We start from the raw sequence: 20611 nt of genomic DNA on the forward strand, positions 1-20611 counted from the left end.
ATTCTTTCCATTAAATTTTCATTTTGTTTTATTCAGATAGATGTCATCAAAGATGGAACTGTACCTAGTTTGTCTTGTGTTAAGATAAGGGATTCAGCTCTGTGTGCTTGAAATTTTAACCAAGCATGTTAAAATTCATCAACTGTAATGAAAATATGGTTATTACTCTCCTGCCTTTGCAGTGGTACAAAATTCTAGAAATAAATATTTCTAGTTTAAAATCTTGATATTTATGTATTTGAGAGGATTGCTTGCAAGTTTCCTTGGAGGAAAAACTGATTTTCTCTAATTGTTTTCCATCAAACTTTAAATATATATATTTAAATATATATATATATTTATTATATATTTATATATAATAAATATATTATATATATTTATATATATATATATATATATATATATTTTTTTTTTGAGTGACCATTTAGATACCCTGTAATTAGGGGAAGAAATCCAGGTGAAATGCTAGGCCTCTTTCCAATGAAGCATATTTTCAGCCTTAGTACTCTTTTGCAGGTAAATTGTGAAATGACACAATACTCAACAGTGTCCTAACACTAAGGAGATGCTAGAAGTAGAATAGCTACCTGAATTTCCTTTCTTGTGACTGGTTTCAGAATTGCTTTGGATTTAATCCAATCTCAAAAGTAGATGTTTTATGTGATGTCTCTTTAGATCTTACTCCCCTAGTTACTTTCCAGATTGCTTGTTGTTTTGCAGAGAGATAGGGATCTCAAAGATGTTATGTGATTACAAACGTGGTACTAGGCAGACTCTTGGATTGGAAACAGAAATGTGGGGAAAGTTTGAAACATGAGGTCTGCTGTATTAAAAATCAGAGAATCTGCATCTAAGATAGTTCTTACAGATAAATGCTTCAGGGAGCTGAGTTGTATGATTTCTGTAGTTCAGGAAGTAATTTGTATCTTCTGTTCTTAGGTTTATATGTGTGTGGCATAACGCTTTAATCAGCTTCAATTCACTATCAACAGAACTAGTTTAATCATGTAGCAGCTGTTTTCTCAGAGTGATTTGTGACTTTATATCTTTGTGGATGTAAACAATCTCAACAAAATAAAGTAGACTGAAACCTAACTAGCTTGAAGGCAAAGTAATATTTCCTTTTTCAGCTTGTGCTATTTCTGCATTTGTAAGTAAATTGTTCTGTGAGTAAGTTTCCACACAGGAAAAATAAATCCTTTCTATTTAAGATGATTATGCCAAACTTTTAATTGCAACTGCTGAGTTGGTAATCAGTCTTACATTTTTACTCTCCAATTATTAATGAAAATGTGTAATATAGTGCAACCTTCTTATAGTATCACTTCATGGAAATTGAAGCAAGGAGTACTTCTTTCAGCATGGGAGAGGGCGATAGATAGCCTGTAAGAGAGAATAAATACAGATACCAGTCTGGTCAACTTCCTTGGTGTTTCATTTCCGGCCTAATTATGTGTTTATCATTAGTACTTTAGGAAACCAGATATTTGCTTTTTGTATTTCTGATTTAATATTAGTGAGAATTTTTGATTGAGTTCATTTTAAGTGAATATTTGTATCTGTTGTGTGTTTTATTCTGTTATACGTTTGAGTAGCCAGCATTTTACTTCTGACCCACCAGACAAATATGCAAATATTCTATAGAGAATATTCTTGTTTTCTTATATTTATCTGTTTCTTGATAGCTTTAAAACTCATGATTTCATGTTGGTAAACAAACATCAAAGGTAGAAAATACCCCATAGGAGTATTTTGAGTGGCTGTATTGTCCTTGTGTATTTGTAAATTGTAAGTTCAGCTGTGACCAAATAATTAACTGTATTTTCTACATTAAGTGTACAAGGAGCTGAAGTGCTGTTCAGTTATCATAATCTAGATCAAGGTAAGCCATACGTATTATAAACCAACAGGATTGATGACATTTTCTGTCCTAAGTTGGAATGTACTCGTATACATTTACATTTAAAGACAACATACTAGAAAGCAGGACAGTACTACCAAATTTTACAGTTTTGCCCACTTTTGTGCTTTATTGTCTTGTTTGTGTTTTGCTGTTAGATTTAATTCCAATTTAATCTTTTTCCTTAACAAAATCTTACATCTTTGCTGAGAATGCACGAGACCAATATGAAAAGCTGTCTTGCATGTACAGCAACATGATGAAGTTATATGAGAATTTGGGAGAATACTTTACTTTTGACGCACGCTCAATAACCATGGAAGAATTTTTTGGTGATCTGAACAAGTTTAGAATTCTGTTCTTGGTAAGTAGTGTCTCCCATAACGTTATTTTATATTTTTATTTCTCCTTTTGGTTCTACCAAGTAAGTTTAAGTCTGTTTTCCTTTCTTTCTAATGTTACACTTAATTTTTTCCTTTGTGCTGTGGCAGGGAATCAGATGAATTCTTTCAAAATTATTTTGGTTTTGGTCACTGGTAATTATAAATTTACAGTTCGTAACTTGCAAAATCACCTGTCAACTTGATAAGATATATGGATAATCAGATTTTTTTTTTCAATGGCTTGTTATCTGTCACATAAGAAATAGACATGATATAGAAGTGCAACAAAACCATTGCATAGCCTAAGCCTAAATGGATGTGCCTACATACACATTGTTTTGGAATCTGGTTGTGTTTTAATAATGCTTTGAACTGAAGCTTAAAATTCCTTGTTGACCTCTTTACTTCTGGCATAACTCCTGGTATCCACTTAGATGCTTATTTTACTGCTTCCAGCCAGTACAGTTGATACCAGGGCTTGGTTTCTTTGTGGAGGAATTTAAGAATTTTATTTAACAGCTCAATTTTTAAATGGCTTTAATGTCATCTTTCCTAGTGGCTGTCTGGGAGTTGTAATTGGTTGCACCATAGGAAGTGTACAAGGAAAACAGATGCCTGGAATGTCACATTGTGTCTCTTGAGAATATTAACACTGCTTGGAAATACCACTGTTTACCACACAGCTGTTGCTCCCCAATCTCTCTATTGCCAGTAGCTTAATTCATTGCATAATCATAAGGACTTTCAGTTTTAGTGTGATAGATGGATAAATACTTAGAAACTTAATTTTAGTGCTGAGTTTACTGTATTACAAAACTTTTCCTACAATATATCTAACTACTCATTTTAAATTGACTGCAATGGTTTCTTCCTTTTTTTTTTAACCATAGGCAAATTACTATCCCTTTAAAATTAGTAGGCATGGCAGCATTTCTGTGTGAAGACATACAAAGAACAGGAATAGTTGTTGAGAGATATTTCAGTGCATTTACTTTTTCATAAATCCAAGGTGGTGATTTTCAAATAGGGATGTCTAAATTTGGAGATCTGTTTTAAACAGTTGCAATAGAGTGGATTTCAGACCACCAGTGTCCAAACATTGTGTTTGAAAAATCTGTCTTCACGTATTTATTTAAACTAGTTTGAAAGTGAGCTAGAAAACAAATACTCATGTTTTTTACAAGGCATATTAGAATGAATGTATTTCCAGTTTTTCTACTCTAAGGTCTGACTGATAGTCTGTTGCTCTTTAGTGGTTATAATTGAATTCAAAGACAATGAGTAATAAAAGGAAAAAAAGATCAGAGATGCTTAAGCATTTCAAGGTGTAAATGCGAGAAACTAAATATGAAGGGCTAGAACTGATCAAATAACAAAAATGGCCTATTTGTATGGCCTTCTGAAGGAATGGAAGAAACTAAAATATATATCTAACATACAGGTAAAATTGCCATGATGTAGATTTGGAATGAATTTCTGTAATGAACTCTTAGAGAGTTAAGTGTTGAATTCAGAGGGTGAGAGGCATTACTGAGTTAAATATAAAAGACTTTCATTTCACTGCAGCAAGCTCTACTGAGTGCTCTACAAAATCATGGTAACAACAACTTGCCCTAGTCTTCAAGGTCCTCAACTTTGAACTGTACAACATAATCTTACTCATGCTTTTTTTTTTTTTTTTTTTTTTTTTTAAGGTATTACAATCTCAGTAGCATCCATCTTTATGATGTTCTTGTATGGTTGTTATTGATTGGATGTTGCTAATTCTTTTTCATAAAGAAATAGAGTACTGTTTATCTTACTACATTTTATCCAAGTTAATTGCCAGTTAATTAAGGAGAGGAATTTTTTTGAGATTTAACTGTTGTTGTACAGTGGGCAAATCTATTTGAGTTTCTAGGTATATTTTTATATTTTCTATATTAAATGTTGTATTCTATAGAAATAAATGATTATTTAGTCCTTTATTCTTCAGTGTGATAACTATAATGTGTGTGGTAGTTGAGACTTAAGTTTGTTATTGTGATGACTGAAAGAACAGAGTCAACTGAAGGAAAGTGTAGGGTTAAAACCATTAGGTATGAAGAAATTACCAGCAAGCTTGTGTTACTGAAACTTCAAATGTGTGAACACTTAGTATGTTTTCTGCTGATACAAGTTTGCACAAAATGCAGAAACATAATGAGATTTTGATTAGCTTTTTATTTTTATACTTTAAAACATCATTATATTATTGCCTGTATTTGTCTGAATTCGTGAAGTTATGTTTGTTGGATGTCCTGAGATCATCTAGTCCAACTTTCAGCTCAATGTAAGTTCAACTTAGAGCAGATAGCACAGGACCTTGTTACCTCAAATTTAGGTTTGGGCATGGAGACCTTACAGCCTCCCTGGGTCAGTTTTTTACATTGTACATTCAGACTTCTTTGTTGCAGTGCACACTGTTACCTCTCTTACAGCCAATTGTTCAGAAGTATCTTTAGTTTGCTGAAAAGCAGCTTTCTAAGATTGCTTTTCTGTTTTACATTAGGTGTATTTAGGGTTATGAAATGTAATTCAGGCCTATGCTGTAGAAAACTGCAGCATAGAAAACTGTAGGAAACAGATTTGGGTTTTTGTTGATTTTTGTATTTTGTAAGCTTCACTAAGAATTATTTATGAAAATACTGTTTGGATTTGAGTTTCAGTTCATATCTAATACCAACTGTGATGGTGGTTGTTTGACTTCGAATGATTTTTGCTGTTTTTATTTGTTTTCTGAGTATTTGCTAGCATAAATCATTTAAATGAAGTCCAGCAACATTTAGTGAAATATTTTAATCACATGCAAGAATGTTCTGCTGATTTTGAATATTGCATGTTAATTCAGAGTGCAGATAAACATAGTAAGGCTTGTGAGAAAGGAAACGTATTTAGTCAAGAAGAACTTTAATTTGCAGTGAGAATAAATTCTCTTCTGTATGAATGCTATTCACTTGTACTTACAGCAAGGTTCAACAAATTCTCACTATTTTAGGAAACTTGAAAATGAGGGCATTTCAAACAATTTTTAATGACTGAAATAGCTATGACAGTGTAATGAAGGTTTTGAAACTGCTTGTGCAAACTACTGCTAATTATTATTGCCAGTTTACAAATAATCCTAATAAATGTTGTATATGTCTTCTGCTAATAATTCTCTATGTATAAGTGGGTTATGTTCTATAAACCATCAATATAATTTATGCCATGAAATAGTATCTGAGTTTTGTGTGTCAGAATCTCCTTTATTTTTTTCTTATGAGTGCACAGATACTCTCTTCTGATTACCAGATAATACTCAAATACCAAGGCAAATTTGCTCTCTATTTATTATTAGCTGTTTTTTTAACTTTTAATTTGTAGACGGTAATGTTAGCATACTGTTTTAATGCTGTATTTTGGTCTGAATAGTTAATTATCTGTGTGATACTAAGGTCTTTAAAAATTTTTAAACTGTCCTTCTTTCTAAGCCTCTTTAATATTTAAAGCTTAAATACAAAAAAAAAAAAAAAAAAAAAGTGAAGTCTGAGACTTACATAGCTTAAGGAAATGCTTTCGTTTCCTAATCATCGTTTGTACTTTAGTCAAATTCACTTGTTCAGATATATGCAGTAGTTGTAGTGATTGTAATTAGGCCTTCTGAGAATATCTTGACTTACTGTATCAAGTAGAGCAGAACTGTGTACACTTTAGTGGCATAAAGGTTCTTGTTTAGGGATTTTGTTTTTTTTCAAAGACTTGAGGGAAGGCCTAGGGAAAGCAATGAAAGTGCATAGTACAATGATTTCATTTTCTATAAGGAAAATTATTTTAAAGAATTAAGATTTTCTACATCTTTGGCTGTTATAAGAAGTTTCTCAAAAAGAAGACAATAGGTGTTCAAGGACAAAAGTAGGAATCACCTCAACCCATTTAATATGTGGAGTTTACTATTAAAAGTCGTAATCACTAATATAAATTTTGGAAGCAATGAGGAAAAAAGATACACAATGTAGAACAACAGAATATACTGATTTGGAAGAGACTCATAGAGATTGTTGAGTCCAACTCCTGGCTGCTTCACACAGAACCAAATAATTCTAAATCATGCATTATCTCCATCACTGGAAAGACACTGACTGTGAGGGACTGTGCTGAAGGCTTTGCTAAAGCCAAGGTAAACAACATTCACCACCTTCCCCTCATCCACAGAGCCTCTTGTTTCATTTTAGAGGGCAGTCAGGCTGATGAGGCACAGTTTGCCTTTCAGAAGTCCATTCTTGCTGCTCCCAGTCAGCAACGTGTCCTTTATATAGCTGGAAATGGCTTCTAGAAGGAACGTCTGTGATCTGCCTGAAAACATGAGTGATGGCTGACTGCTGTGTAATACCAAGCTTTCCTTCCTCCACTGAAGATGGAGATGTGCAATTTTTTCAGGCATTGGAGATGTCCTTTGAGTGCCACAACTTTTTCATGAACTAGAAGCCTTGCAGTGACATCAGTGACATCAGTCAGCTGATGATAGCTTCTGTGACACTGATGGTAAAGGATAAGGTATAGAAAGCACTGAGTACCTCAGGCTGTGAAGTTAGGTCTCATGCTCCGCTCAGCAGCAGGCTTACCTCTTCCTTAATCTTCCTTTGGTAGCCTCTGTAGCTATAAGAGGCTTCATTGCTTTTCACCTCACTTAAAATTATAATCTCCTAAGTCTGTGCTTTGGCCTCTTTCCTTCCATGTGCAGTACCTCTATCTTCCTCTTGGGTAGCATAACCACGCTTCTATCTCTGCCAGAGCTGTCAGGAGTTCCTTGCTGCCAAACCTCCTCAGCTTCCTGAATGGCAGGATTTTGTGCTTAGAGAAGGTTTTCCTTCAAAATATTCTGTGATACAGCAAATTTAATTGAAACTACAACATATATAGTTTTAGATAACTGGTTTTAAATGATTGACCTCTACAAGTACCTAAAATTCAACACTGTCATTCAGAAAATCTTGACTTGTTTTGTATTACTTTTGCATAACATTTCTAATTTTAATCACTCTTTCCCTCTTACTACTGAGTGATGCTGTGTATGATTCTACCATGTGAAAGCAGATTTACTCACTAAATAAACAATCTTTATAATGACATGTTTTCTTCATTCATTTGCAACTGCAGATAAAGATATGACTCTTATGGAATCTAACAATTTGGCTACTGTATTTGAAAATAGATGAAATATACGTATCTTTAAAGATGAACCAAAAGTAGTTGTCAGAAGTATGACCTGATTGGCATATCCCATGATCACAGACATAATTCGGTATGTGTGTATATATATATATATATATATATATATATATACATATGTGTATGTATACTTGCACGATATGTCTATCTTGTAGTTCTCATATCAAGCTATTTTAACACTGAGAAAGTAAAAACATCTGGTCTTTTGAAAACATTTTAAAGACTGTGATTATTATTTGCTGAAGTTCCATACATCCAATGGGAGAAATAGTGACAATTGTTAATTTCTTGATGTAAAGAATATATGCATAGAATATATGCATTTTCTTTCTTTGACAAGTTGGACAGAAACAATATTTATTAATATTGTTCAGAAGTTCTGAGCATTTAGAAGTTAAGTTGAATGTTAAGATGTAGAGCATATCAGGAAAAGAATTCTGGAGCAGTCACTATTGCTTTTTCATCTTTCATTCTTCTTATCAAAGTACATCAGCAATACAGTGATATTCTTTTTGGTCCATTTTGGTCTTTTCACAAATAATTTTCCAACAAAATTTTTCTTAGAAATATATTGTTATTCTGTTAAACAACAAGGAAAGAGGAAATGACCAGGAGGCATTGTAAGCTGATACAGTAGCTGACCTTTCTCAATTTCTGGGACATATTGATTGCTGCTGGAATGTTTTCTATACTTGGAGAGGCAGAGCTGACTTTTATTTTAGAGAAATGGACATGGACTTATTGAATGAAAATTGACTTTTTAAAAATGTCTTTCTCATTTTTTATCTTTAAAACTTCTCATCTAGAAACTTAATAGTCAAGTACTAAATTAACCTCTCGTGCTTATTTGTTGTTAGTATATGTCTAAATTTGTGATGAAAGAAATAATTTTTGTGCTGTTCATTGATAATAGGAGGAGAAAAAAACACTGCATAGCTAGGAATGCACAGTAAAAACTGCAAAACTGTTGATCATATGATAGTAAGTAGACAAATCAACTTAGAGCAGCTCTGTCTTACCTAAACATGCATTCTTTGTGAGCCATTTAAATTCGTCCATATGCAATACAGTGAATCAATTTAGAGATGCAGATACAAAAAACAGAATTGTTTTTATTTGTATATACTTTATCAGCTCCCTTTTTATATACCTAGGCTTCTGTACCCTTTTTGCAGGAAATGTAATTAGTGCCAAGAGTGCAGTGAGAGGACTGAATTAAGTTTATCTCTTTACAAATTCTCTTTACCTCTCAATCTTTACATGGCTGAGCCACTTCTTGCTCATCTTTTTCCTGGGATTACATAGAATATGTACACCTTGAAAGTGAGTTTTAAGCTAGACTTCTTCCTGTTTCTTTTGCCTCACCTCCGCCTAGGTTTATTTCTTTGGTTTCATACTTAAATACGTCTTTGTATCCTCATTTTATTCAGTGAACATTACAAGAACTAAGTAACGCACTTGAGCGTGAGGACTTCAGTTATAAATGAAACACAATTAAAAATCAAGCTGCTTTTGTGTTGTTTTTCATGGAGAGCGGAGAAGTGTGTATGCTCTCTGTCAGAGCTGACAATTAGAAGGAAATTGAATCAAAAGTAGCATCCAGTGAATAGAAATATGCGTTTCATATGCAGGACTTGTTTTGAAGCAAGTTTTTTTAAGATGATATTGATTTAGTCCTTCTGCTCAGTGAAAGTAAATACAGATTTCCATTGTCCTTGATTAGCAACATAACCTTGGGACAATTGCAGCCTGATACATTTGGTTCAGTATAGTTTTCAGACTCATAACAGGTAATGATTATTCAGATTCCTGAACCAAGATGCCTGTTCTTTTCTATTTCAGTTCTTCATTTTAATTTGTTGTCTCAAAATCTTCATATCAAATGATCTGAAATATGTATGTCACTTTCTGAATGTTTGTTTCTTTTGTTGCTAGAGTATTTAAAAATATTCACCAAATCTGTCATGCTTGCATTTAAAAATGCACATAAACTCCCTTTTAATCAGGTCATGTGCTTTATGGAAGGTGTATGAAATACAGATTTCAACATTGGATGAAAAAATTTTGTTTCCCTTAAGTAACAGTTAAGTCTTTCAAGTTTTTCCCCAGTGGATTCCCCTTTTAGTTCACTTAGTCCTAAAGGTAAATTTTAAGTAGCAGAGTAAAATTTGGGGAGGTAAAATTTAAGAAAGGAAAACTAGGCATTTGTAAGTATATATATTATGAAATACAGTAAAGCTTCTTCCTCCACTGAAATGATATTTTTGCTATCTAGTGGAATGTGACTACTTCTCTCTCCCAGAAGGCATTTGTACAGATGCACCTCTTTGAATAAGGAAGCCTTTTTATTATGTTATAAATGTACATGGGGATAAAGGGTTGTATTGTACTATCAGGAAAGTAGATAAGAACAACTGATCAGTTAGCAGTATGAGAGATGGCTCCTTCTAAGAGACTTTTGAAATAAACGGCCCTTTTTTATCAGTAGCGTCTATTGATTCACAAATCATTAGTGTGTAGCTGAAATATTTTACGGTAAACCTGAGATAAAAGATCCAGAAAACGGAACTCCCCAAAAGATATTACAACATGCTGAATGATCAGTAAGCTGACACTTTTTATTGGGCCACAAGTATTGTGGTCTGTCAAGGTTCTGTAAGATTTAAACTCCATAGCGGGCAGGAAACAAAACATCTGTTATTTTGCCATCAGAAATAAAATATTTTTTATCACAATAGACTCAGCAACTAGACTGTAAATGTCCATGTAAGTCCTTTTCTTTGTATTAATTGTTTGCTTCAAAGCAAGTGTTAAGCTGTATGATGCAGGTCCTTTTTTTTTCCCTCTGACTTTTTTCGTGTGTTCCCTAAATACAGTGAGACATTGGCTATGAGAATATAAATCAATGAATATGCAACACATAGATTAATATCTAATCATATGCTTTATTATTAGAGACTACATAAAATCAAGCTGAATTGTCAGGTTTCACACCAACTGAGTGTGTAATTCAGAAGTGGCTTTAAAGAACGGATGTATATTTTTGTTCTCCCTGATTGTTTGTCTGGGAATACAACTTCTCCCTTCTGCTTAAGAAATAGCAGTTCCTTAATGTGTCTGAAAGACAGCTTCTTTCTTCTAGCTAGAAGAAAGCTATGGAAAAATAAAGAATGATCAACAAAAAGTATTTTCTCTAGCAAAGTATCCCAGGAGGCAGTATCAAAACTGAAACATTGTCCATATTAGCAAGCTCTTGCTGCCCCTTTCTAAAGATGATAAAAAATAAAACAAAAAAAGCGCAGCCAAACAAGAAAAGAAAACTTTTTATGAAGTCTCTAATTTCTTCTCTGAAAGCACACCCACTCTGTGCTTAGGAGAATATTTTTGTGTTTTTTTTAACATGATAAATCAGAAAATGGATGTAGGCCAGAAAAGTTTTTAAGTAATGGAATTGGAAACAGAAGCATTCACATAGAAGTGGTAACTCATTGCCTTTATTAACAAGCTGTTAATGCTGTTAGGTAATTGGCCACCTTTTATATAATATTTAAGGGAAAGGTGACATCATAAAAGATAATAAAAAGTGAGTTATAGTGCTCTGCCTTTGGAAGCACTTGAAGACAGGCAAGTGTAGGCTGTTGTAGTTGCCAATTAGACAATACAGATGGAATTGAAACTTGTTTCTGGCAAGGCAGATTTGTTTGTTTGGTGGTGTTAGAGCTTTGTGGTTGGAGAAAAAGCAACAGCTGTCATATTTCATGGCAGCAAAGCCTTTTGTTAAATATTTTTTTCTGAAGTAATATGGGAAAAGCATGGTCTTAGAAACTGAAGTTAGGCTTTCTAGATCTTGAAAATAGGGTTAAAATAGGGTTTTTTAGCTTCTTGCATTTGAAAATTTTAAGCTGACTGTCCAGTTAGTACTGATTGCAGTAAGTCTAATTGAGTCATCTCATTATTCCTGGGCATTATCTTGGAAGCTTATAAAATTTAAATGAGGATTTTAAATCTTCCTTCTACTCTGGAAAGCAAGCATAGTTTGGGATTTTGACTATCACTGTACCTAAATTGTGAATCTAACCCAGATGTTGAGCTCATGTAAACGATAGACTTACTCCCTGTGGCAAGATTTTAAATCTAAAAGAGACCCTTTCACAGAAGATGCTTTTATTTGCAGATGCTTACATCTGTGCTTATCACTGTAGTTAAAAAGCTGTCTTTGAGTGTTGGACTCATAGGAATCTGAGCTCTTAAAGTTTTCACAAGGGCACTTCATCTAGTTTCAGGTTCATTGTTCTGCTTGCTCATATCTCATATTAAGCTATCAATTTGGTAATTTGAACCTACTCATTTGTCTTAATTATGATTTGATTGATCACTGTTACTGCATCTTCAGTTAGCTTGCTGATGTTGTGCTAAAGCAGTTTATTTCCTCAAGTTTATATTTGCTTATCAATTTTAGAAAAATACAAAGCAAGCTAGTAGAGTTGGATTATTCTGTCAAAATGGAATTTGAAGTAGTAGGTAAGAGAAGCCTCAAGAAAAAAACGGAAGATGATAAAGTGCATCTCTGTGATAGTATCAGTAGGGTGCAAGAAGACATTGTAATGATGAAGAAACATTGATTGCACCCTCCCCAAACCCTCACGTATCTGGTAAAGAGCTGCCTGATGCCCATCTTGCTGGCACAGACAAGCCTAAAAGCCATGATGATAGGTAGCAGCTGCGAACCAGTGGGCTGTATTTAATGAGCAACATAAGGTGATATGCACATTTACATACCTTAATTTGTGTGCTATGTAAAGTGTAGTAAGCCAGGCAGGTGACTGTGCTTGAGGCAGTGCCTCTCATGTACCTCAGCTTTATCCTTCTTCCCAGGCATGGCTGTGTCACTGTGACAGGGTCCCACAGCTGAGGGCTGTCTTTGAGCAGCAAGTGCTGTGGTCCTGCAAATACTGGCCTTGGTCCTGAGCGATCTTGATCTGCAGTGACAGCATCCCAAAGATGTTTCATGTCAGATATAATGGCTGTGGTGCACAAAACATAGGGCAGTATCCTGAGCAGTTTTTTTCTTTTTGTTGTTTTATACCTGCTCAATTAGGAAATTCAGTGCGTCATTGAGCAAACTGCTGTGTCTTAGCTCTGCTTTTATAGATGAACTGCCAGTTAATCTGAGTTCACGGAGTAATGATGAAGAAAGTTCTGTGTGTTTGTTATTTATTTCTTGGAACTTCAGATCACATGTTTTGCTAGTGCAAAGGAAATTTAGGGAAGGCCTGAGGGATCACAGACAGCCTTCATTAGCAGTGCATGACTGCTTTGTAGCCAACTGCATCTTTAACATCCTAGGCGATATCTGCATTACAGTTTGTTTTCTTTCTTCTCGTTTTTAATAATTTACTTTTGAGAGTCTATTTACAACCATGTTGGTGTGCAAAAATCTGTTTGTCTGTCAAAACTTAAGATATGTACAGAGTATGAGATGCATTAATATTTCATTTGCTTCATAAGGAAACCAAGTTGTAAACTGGCTGTGCTGGATAACAGAGCCTTATTTCAGTGAATCCTAATAAACACAAGGGGGAACATCAAACTTTGTGCTGGGAGTCAAGGGGAAGCCTCTCAAACTGCATGCTCTTCTGCATCAAGAGAAGAACAGAGGATCTTAAATGATCTACAGCAAAAAAAAAACATTTTTTTGAGATTCACTTGTCAATGATTTGGGGTTTTCCATGCCATTAAATCTTTTTAAAAGGCAGTATCTTGATTAATACTGTTTGAGGCCTTTCCCAAAGCTGTTGGAAAAACTTCTAATTCTGGCTGACTTCTTTGTGATGTTAGTCTGAGTTTTTGCTCTTAAAAATATAAATATAGATGTTTAGTAAATACTTATCAAACCTGTTAATGCTTTGTCACTGTTAAGCTTCTTTGCAGTAACAAAAATGGTGATTTTTTTTCCTTTAAGAGCAAAGTAAATTACAGAATTATTTTTCCAGTATTAAGCTGATTGCTGCCATTTAGTGATCAGGTAATTTATCGTATGAACCTACACAGAGAGGCTGCCTCTGGCACTGAATACTCAAAAATAACATAACTTGTAATGTGTTGTTCTGCATAATAAGAATTCCAATAAAACTCAAGAGTTTGGAAAAAGTAGGGATAGATGATGATGAAGGTATGCCAAATAAAAGCTAAATGAAAGTGTGGGAACTCCATATTTTTGTTACTGATATCCAATATCTGCATTCTACTGAAACACAGAGATACGTTAGGTACAACAAGTCCAGTTCTTAATCCAGTTTTCATGTGCATGTGTAGATTAATATCAATGGTAATTGTGTTTTCCACCATCTCTGCAAAGCAGTATCCCTTATTAAATAGCTCTCTATGGTACTGTATCACAGTGAACCCTTGAAGTGGCATCTTCACTCCTCCGAAAATGAAGATACTGATTTAAATGAGACTTAAAACCAAACCAGTTCTGCAACTTTTCATTCGCCCAAAATGCAAAGCTATTTCATTTTTTTATACTTTTGATTATATAATAATGTTAATATGTATAAATAGTGTGGTAAATCATGTTCTCTTGAAGATTTCTAACCATGCTTGGAATTCTTAGTTTTTATTTTTTCGCATACAGGACATGAATAGAAAACCTGTATGAGCAAGGCTAGTTTTGCTATTTTGTGTAGTCTTCCTTGGAATTTAGAATCCTTTGTTCATTTTATTTAATGCAGGAGGCGTTAAAAGAAAACAACAAAAGAAGAGAACTGGAAGAAAAAATGAAGAGAGCCAAATTGGCAAGAGAAAAGGCTGAGCAAGAGAGGCTGGAGAGACAGAAAAAGAAGCAACGGCTGCTTGATATGAACAAAGGTAAGGCATCATTTTTAGTATAGCAGTTTGTTAAAAGGAAAAAAAAAAACCCAGAGGAGTAAAAAACTGAAGACTGTTCCAGGTCGGTAGGAAAAATACTTGCTGTCTGTTTTGTAAGCAGGAAAGAAAGGTTAACTTTTTCAGTAAAAACTGTGTTTTATTTTGGCCTACCTGCTGTTATGGTTCTACCATTTGTCATTTAATGTGTAATGTTCCTTTCGAGTCATTTTACTGTGAATTATTGGCTTGTTTTCCTTTGTTGTGGTTAATTGATTTTTTTCATATGGATTTCTTTCGAAGAAGTAGTATCTTACTTGCTTTGTTGTTAATCTCATTCTGTAAACATCTTTATAATCAAGATATTGTGGCAATTAACATATTTCTTTTCAAGCTTGAAGGGTCTGTGTTACAATGGATGTTCTCCCAACAGTCCTGTTATGAGCTAGAAAATCTGATTGAGCTCAGTGACTAAGTAGAGAGTGGCATTTCAGCATGATAAAAATGCAGAGTGTTGAGCTTGTGAGCTGTGAGGAAACTGTATTTTATGTGAGGCTGCAAAGAAAAAAAAAAAAATAACAAGAAATCAGGAGCAATGAGGAGGCCCTGATAGTCGTCATTTGCAGATTTCCACCAAGTTGTGTCTCTGACTCTAGTGAAGGTGGCCTGTACAGACATCTGTTGTAGAAACATTGATGTTGTAGATGTGCTACCAAGAGATGAGAAAATCCTAGAAATACTTTGATCTCTCTTTCCTCTACCAGTACTTGAAGGCATTTGATTCTTTGAGAGTGATTAGTTTTAACTACCACTGAAGATACTGTATGCTAGTATATTTTACTAGCTGTTGAAAAGAATGAGGAGCCTACCTGGACAGTGTTGTCAGTTAATTGGTCTGTGTTTAGGGGCTGTAGCACGCTGATCAAGGCTACACCTTTTTAAGTTTCTTAAGCTCAGTGTGAGAGCATATCTGACTACATCTGTTAATTTTTAGGAGGTGAGGAATAGACTGCTTAATAGCAACATAGATGCCTTGGGATGCTGATAGTATGTGTTGCTTTTCATCATTAAAATCCTTTTTTTTTATCAATACGTAAAACTGAAGCTTAATTTTGTTCTAGTTCTTCATTATTGAAACGGCAGATACATGAATAAATTGTTACCAAAGGCATGGAAACTCTCATTTAACTTACTAATACTTTGGTGACATAGTTATTTTAATACTTACAAAATAGGGTTGTTGTTTTTCCAATATTTAATAAGAGGTATATGGAAATATCTGGCTTGCATATTACATCTCTATTTCCATGCTAGGAGGAGTGGAATGGGATGATAACGCTCTCTCCATTAGTTTCCAGGATATTGATACTGTTAATTTTTTATCAATTATTTAATTTTCCTTGATATACCTATGTCTCTATCCTCATTCCTGCTTAAATAATCACAGATTTCCCTAAGCAAATGTGATACAAAAGACTTAGAGGAAGGAGGCAGATGTCCTCTCAAGCTGTCATTTTGACGAGGTGATTTTCACCCAAAGGGTGTTTTAACCTAACTGTGTATCAGTTCATTTCTTCAGCTGTTTGTTCAAGAATTTAAAAAAAAAAAAAAAAATGTATTTCAGGTCAGACTATTACGTTTTCTGTATTTTCCAGCCTCTTGTGGTATAGTTCCATAAGCACTCTCTTGCTCTTAGCTTGTAATGCAGATGCAGTTTTTTTTTCTTGTGGCCCCTAAAGCATCCAAATCAAAATGAATTGTTTTTCTTTTTCTTGGTGTGAGAGAGCGGAAAACTGCAGTGTGGCCAGGATCAAAAACTGTCCTGTGTAATTCCTAGCTTAAAAATTGACAACACTGCAAAGACCAAGTTGCTCAGCTAGCTCTAGTGCTTTCTGCTTTGTGGAGTACCTAGTCTAATTGAGGTGCCTTATAAATGCTGTGCCAACTGATTGCTGCAAATCCTGCTAAACATTCCAAAATCAATAAAGAGAAACGTAAAATTACAGAAAATCTCTCAGCTACATATAAGCTTCAAAGTGATTTACACTGGACAACATTATACAAGCTAAAGTGATTCTACGTCTTAAAAGATGCATGTATCTAAATATAGGTATTTTATACAAAACCCAAAACAGACTGGTAGGTGACAAATTGTGCATATGCCTTCCAAAATAAAATGAACAACTTATCCAGCATGTATCCATTTTATCTTTGCTTCAAGAAAACTTAGTGATATGAACATTATTTCTTCTAGTCATGGTAATGGATACAGAAATGTTAATTGGGTTCTTAGTTAATCAAAGATAAACATTAAACCTTTCTAAAAGCTATTATCTTTTTTGAATTCAGTTCTAATGACATTTGCTTCTTCAGTTGAAGTCAGTGGATTTGGTATTAACAGGGATGAATATCCATACAAATGAGTTGGTTTAGACAGCGTGGTGTCTTGAGTTTAGGGTAGCTTTTGTGAATTTTTCTCTAAAGGCACTATGATGGGCAATTATGTCCTGTCCATTGTTTAGCTGTTCAATGTTTAGGTGAATATTTTGTTACAGAGTGGTACATTTGTTCAGTATTTCCTTTTGTTATGGTCATTCCAAAACGAATTTATGACCAACGTTGGTCATTTCTTGTCCTGGCCATGAAATCTAAAAATTTTTGTGATATTGATGAGTACAAGATTAGTTAGAAGAGTAGTAGATATTAGGGTATTTTACATACTAATTGAAGGAGATCACAATTAATTTAAATTAAAATAGCTGGAAAACTAAACACAAAAAAATGGACAAGAACATGTAAGAAAACTATCTCTCTCCAGATGTAGTCCCAAGACTGGTTTCATTCTGATAACTTGAGTTTTGCGCACCGTTTTTTAGAGGGATTTTCTGATTATAAAAGAACTGAGGAGTGTGTGCTGTGTCTTGTGTATCTGCTAATTATTTCAATTAAAAGTTACTTATACTGTAACCTTTTAAACAGCCATGTGATTTAGTTGTAGATATTTAGTTGTAGATATTTTTAATTGTTTTAGATATCATTTGGCCCTCTTTCTTATGTTTTGTAGCTACTGGTATTTCAGTCTTCTGGTTGCTACTCTTGCCCATATAGAGGCAATGTCTTCCTATCAGTGATTTAGCCAATACGCTCTGAAGCCTTTTTGTGTGCGTGTGCTTGTGAAAATCATCCTTTACAAGGGGCGAAAGTCTATTCAGAATGAATCCAAGGGAATACTGCTGATGCATTTCAATTAAATGTATTCCTGCTCAGATAGACTTTGACCATTACAACTTTTTCTGAAAATAAAAGTGTGTGCTTGTCAAAACCATTTGTTATTAACTTAACAATACAACAAAGTACATTTTTCCCACTCTATTAACTTTACGTAAGCCTGAGGTCAGATTATTATAAATAAGTTTAATTGGTATGTAAGTGAGAATTTGACTTGTGTAAACTGACATGAGATATAGGCTCATTTATCAGTCAATACTGTCCTAAATTGCTCTCCTTTTAATTAAAAAGTAAATAACAGCCATGTGATTGTATTACAGTGGAAAATGCTCAGGAAGACTGCTTCCTGAAGATACTTATTATGCTTACAAAATGATTGCAGAATGATTATAGCAAAAGAATAAAATGCAAATATATGAAAACACCAGACACAGTTGCCAAAAGATGCTGAAAATTGACCTTTTTAAGTGAATATCTTGCAATTCAGAATTCTGATAGTAATTCTGAGTGAAAACTCTTGTTTCAAAGTTTGTACAGAACTTACATTTGACTTTTAAAAGAGCAGTGAACCATTTTGGTGGTTCTGCTGTTGAAATGCTCATTAGAAATAGTAAAATTCAAATCAGTACATTGGCAAAATTTATTTAGAAGTATAATTTTGAAACCACCTCGGAAAGAAGATAGGTAGGCAGTATGCATTACCTAACATGGTATTTAACAAAACCCTCTTAATAAGGGCCAAAATGTGATAGAAAAAAAATATGTGGGCATCCCCTTAGTAATCTTCACCTAGTCAGTGTGAACAAATCAAAGGATACTTTTGAGAAACAAGAACATCTTGAAGTTTTTCATTTCAGAGTAGTTGCCACGAATGTGAACTAAAGAAATCAAATAGGCAGGAGGGTGAGCCATGTTTCAGATGCAGGGACTGAGATCTGTTATGATTGCAAGTTGAGTGCTTTCTATAGTCTGTTCTCTAGAGTTAGTCAAGTTTCTTAAATAATTGTCCCACAACAGGAAGTCCAAGAACAGCTACTGAAGCAAAGGCAATTGAGTTTAAATACGTAATTCCCATTCTTATCTAAAGTTCCATTCTTATATAAGAGCTCTGATTTTGTGTACAGTTGTCACTCATGGTTTGTAATCTCTCAGCAGAGCACTGCCACATTTTCTATCATGATCACTCTATAGCACTCTTAATTGCAAGAGCAATTTTAAAAACTTAATGGGTTGCAATAGACAAAACAAATTTCACTTTTACAATATGATATTTTAGCAGCAGTTCAAAACCAAAACGCCCTGTTGTTCTGGCTCAGCTGGAGCTTTTATTGCTTCTCAGGCTAACAAAAGAATGATCGCTTATCGGTATATTTTTGTGAACTTTAATGATACTTTGCGTTTAATTGTGGCAGATACGCATGTCACGATCTCTTTTGGAGGTTTAGATAAGAATTGTCAGGAGACAGTAAAGAAGCATAATATTGGCCAAAATGACAGTAAACTTATCTTAAGGATCATATTACAAAAGAGACAAGCAGTGGTAGCAATGGAAATGCTTTGTCTTCATCACCAAGCTGAAATGGTTTCTCTGTTTCCGAGGAACTCTGTTGAAATAGAAAATGGGTCTAGGAGCTGGTGAAGGATTGCAAATTACTATAGGAAGTATTAAAAAAAAAAAAAAAAAAAAAAAAAAAAAAAAAAAACCTAAAAGTGATAACTGGTAATATGTGAAATATCTTGGCAAGAATTATGGATCAAGTCTGAAACTTCTGTTGAATCCTCTTATATAAGAATTTTAATGAAGGCTGACTAAAAATGCAATACCTTGTCCAGTTTCCAGTTAATCACTCCACAGCTTTGATTGAGATGTGGCAGTGAGATCAGAACTAATATACTGTGTGAGGAGTTAAAAATCTCAACAGTGTGTTTCAGAGCTTTCTTAGTTCATGTCTCTTTGAATTGTATATTTGATATTCCAAAAATAAGGCGTTTTTTAGCAGTTGCGGTAATTAGCAGGTAGAATGACACACTCAGCAGAAAATGTGGAAGGCTGCATAAACATCTATGAAGTATTGAAGGATCTTTTTAAATAAATTCTGCCAACTTTCATAAAAAAGTTGAATGTTATTATTTTTCTATGCATAAAATATTCTAATGAACTAAATGATCTTTAAAGTTCCTTCCAACTCAAAGTCATCCTATGATTCTGTTATCCTATGAACTAATTATGTATGTATTACAATCATATTTACTGTTCATTAAATTTTTCAGACCAACTTGGAGTATATTGGTTTGGTCAAAGTGTTCACAGATCTTTCATTCAGAAAATAAATTTAATGCAGAACCAACAATATATCAATAAATGAACATCTGTAACATAAGGCACACAAAGATAATTATGGTGTGTGCTTTAGACGAGCTTTGGTTCTATGGTTGAGTGTGACCCAAGAGAAGCTAATTTACTTACTCATTTTGCATAAGTTTTTTTTTTTTTTTTTTTTTTTTTTAAGAGTTTTGGAAGAAATGAAATTAAACCTGGTATTTCAGTCTTCTGGTTGCTACTCTTGCTCTGCTTCCTTGCATCTGACATTGAAGATAACTTTGAGTGTGGCATATTATATGTAGTGGTTTAAATTACATTGATATATAATTTAAATTTACTGAGTAATTATACTGTTGATCACAATGTAGAAGTTGGAACCAGGTAATCATTTAGAATTTGTGTGCTCTTATATCAGGTCTAGGTTTAGTCTAATAAATCTAAATGTAACTAGAACTAGAGAGAATACCTTTTGCATTAATATACTGCTTTTAAACTTAAACACTTGAGAGCCTGAATTTACATTTAACCTCCTACACTTTGTGCAAGTCAGAAGTGTTTTACTGTAATGCAAGTCTTTTGCATAAAATAATGAGCTTCTCACCTTGTGATGGTGAAATCTCTGTTAGCTTAAAGTCTGGGAGACTTGAACAAAATGCCCACCTATCTGCTGGGTGTAATCAA

General features: G+C 33.9%; 1 protein-coding gene across 6 annotated transcripts in view; it reads left to right on the plus strand.

The window, feature by feature from the left end:
* DIAPH2 (diaphanous related formin 2) overlaps positions 1–20611 on the plus strand; it is a 146510-nt gene that overhangs the window by 90987 nt on the left and 34912 nt on the right. For all 6 annotated transcript variants that reach the window (XM_052672766.1, XM_052672768.1, XM_052672769.1 and 3 more), the window contains 2 exons: positions 2099–2264; positions 14247–14382. In XM_052672766.1, coding sequence (XP_052528726.1) covers positions 2099–2264; positions 14247–14382 — 302 coding nt within the window. The remainder of the gene's footprint in view (positions 1–2098; positions 2265–14246; positions 14383–20611) is intronic.

The sequence above is a fragment of the Tympanuchus pallidicinctus genome, unplaced genomic scaffold (genome assembly GCF_026119805.1).
Source record: "Tympanuchus pallidicinctus isolate F22 unplaced genomic scaffold, pur_lepc_1.0 scaffold13, whole genome shotgun sequence".
In the NCBI taxonomy this organism is placed as follows: domain Eukaryota; kingdom Metazoa; phylum Chordata; class Aves; order Galliformes; family Phasianidae; genus Tympanuchus; species Tympanuchus pallidicinctus.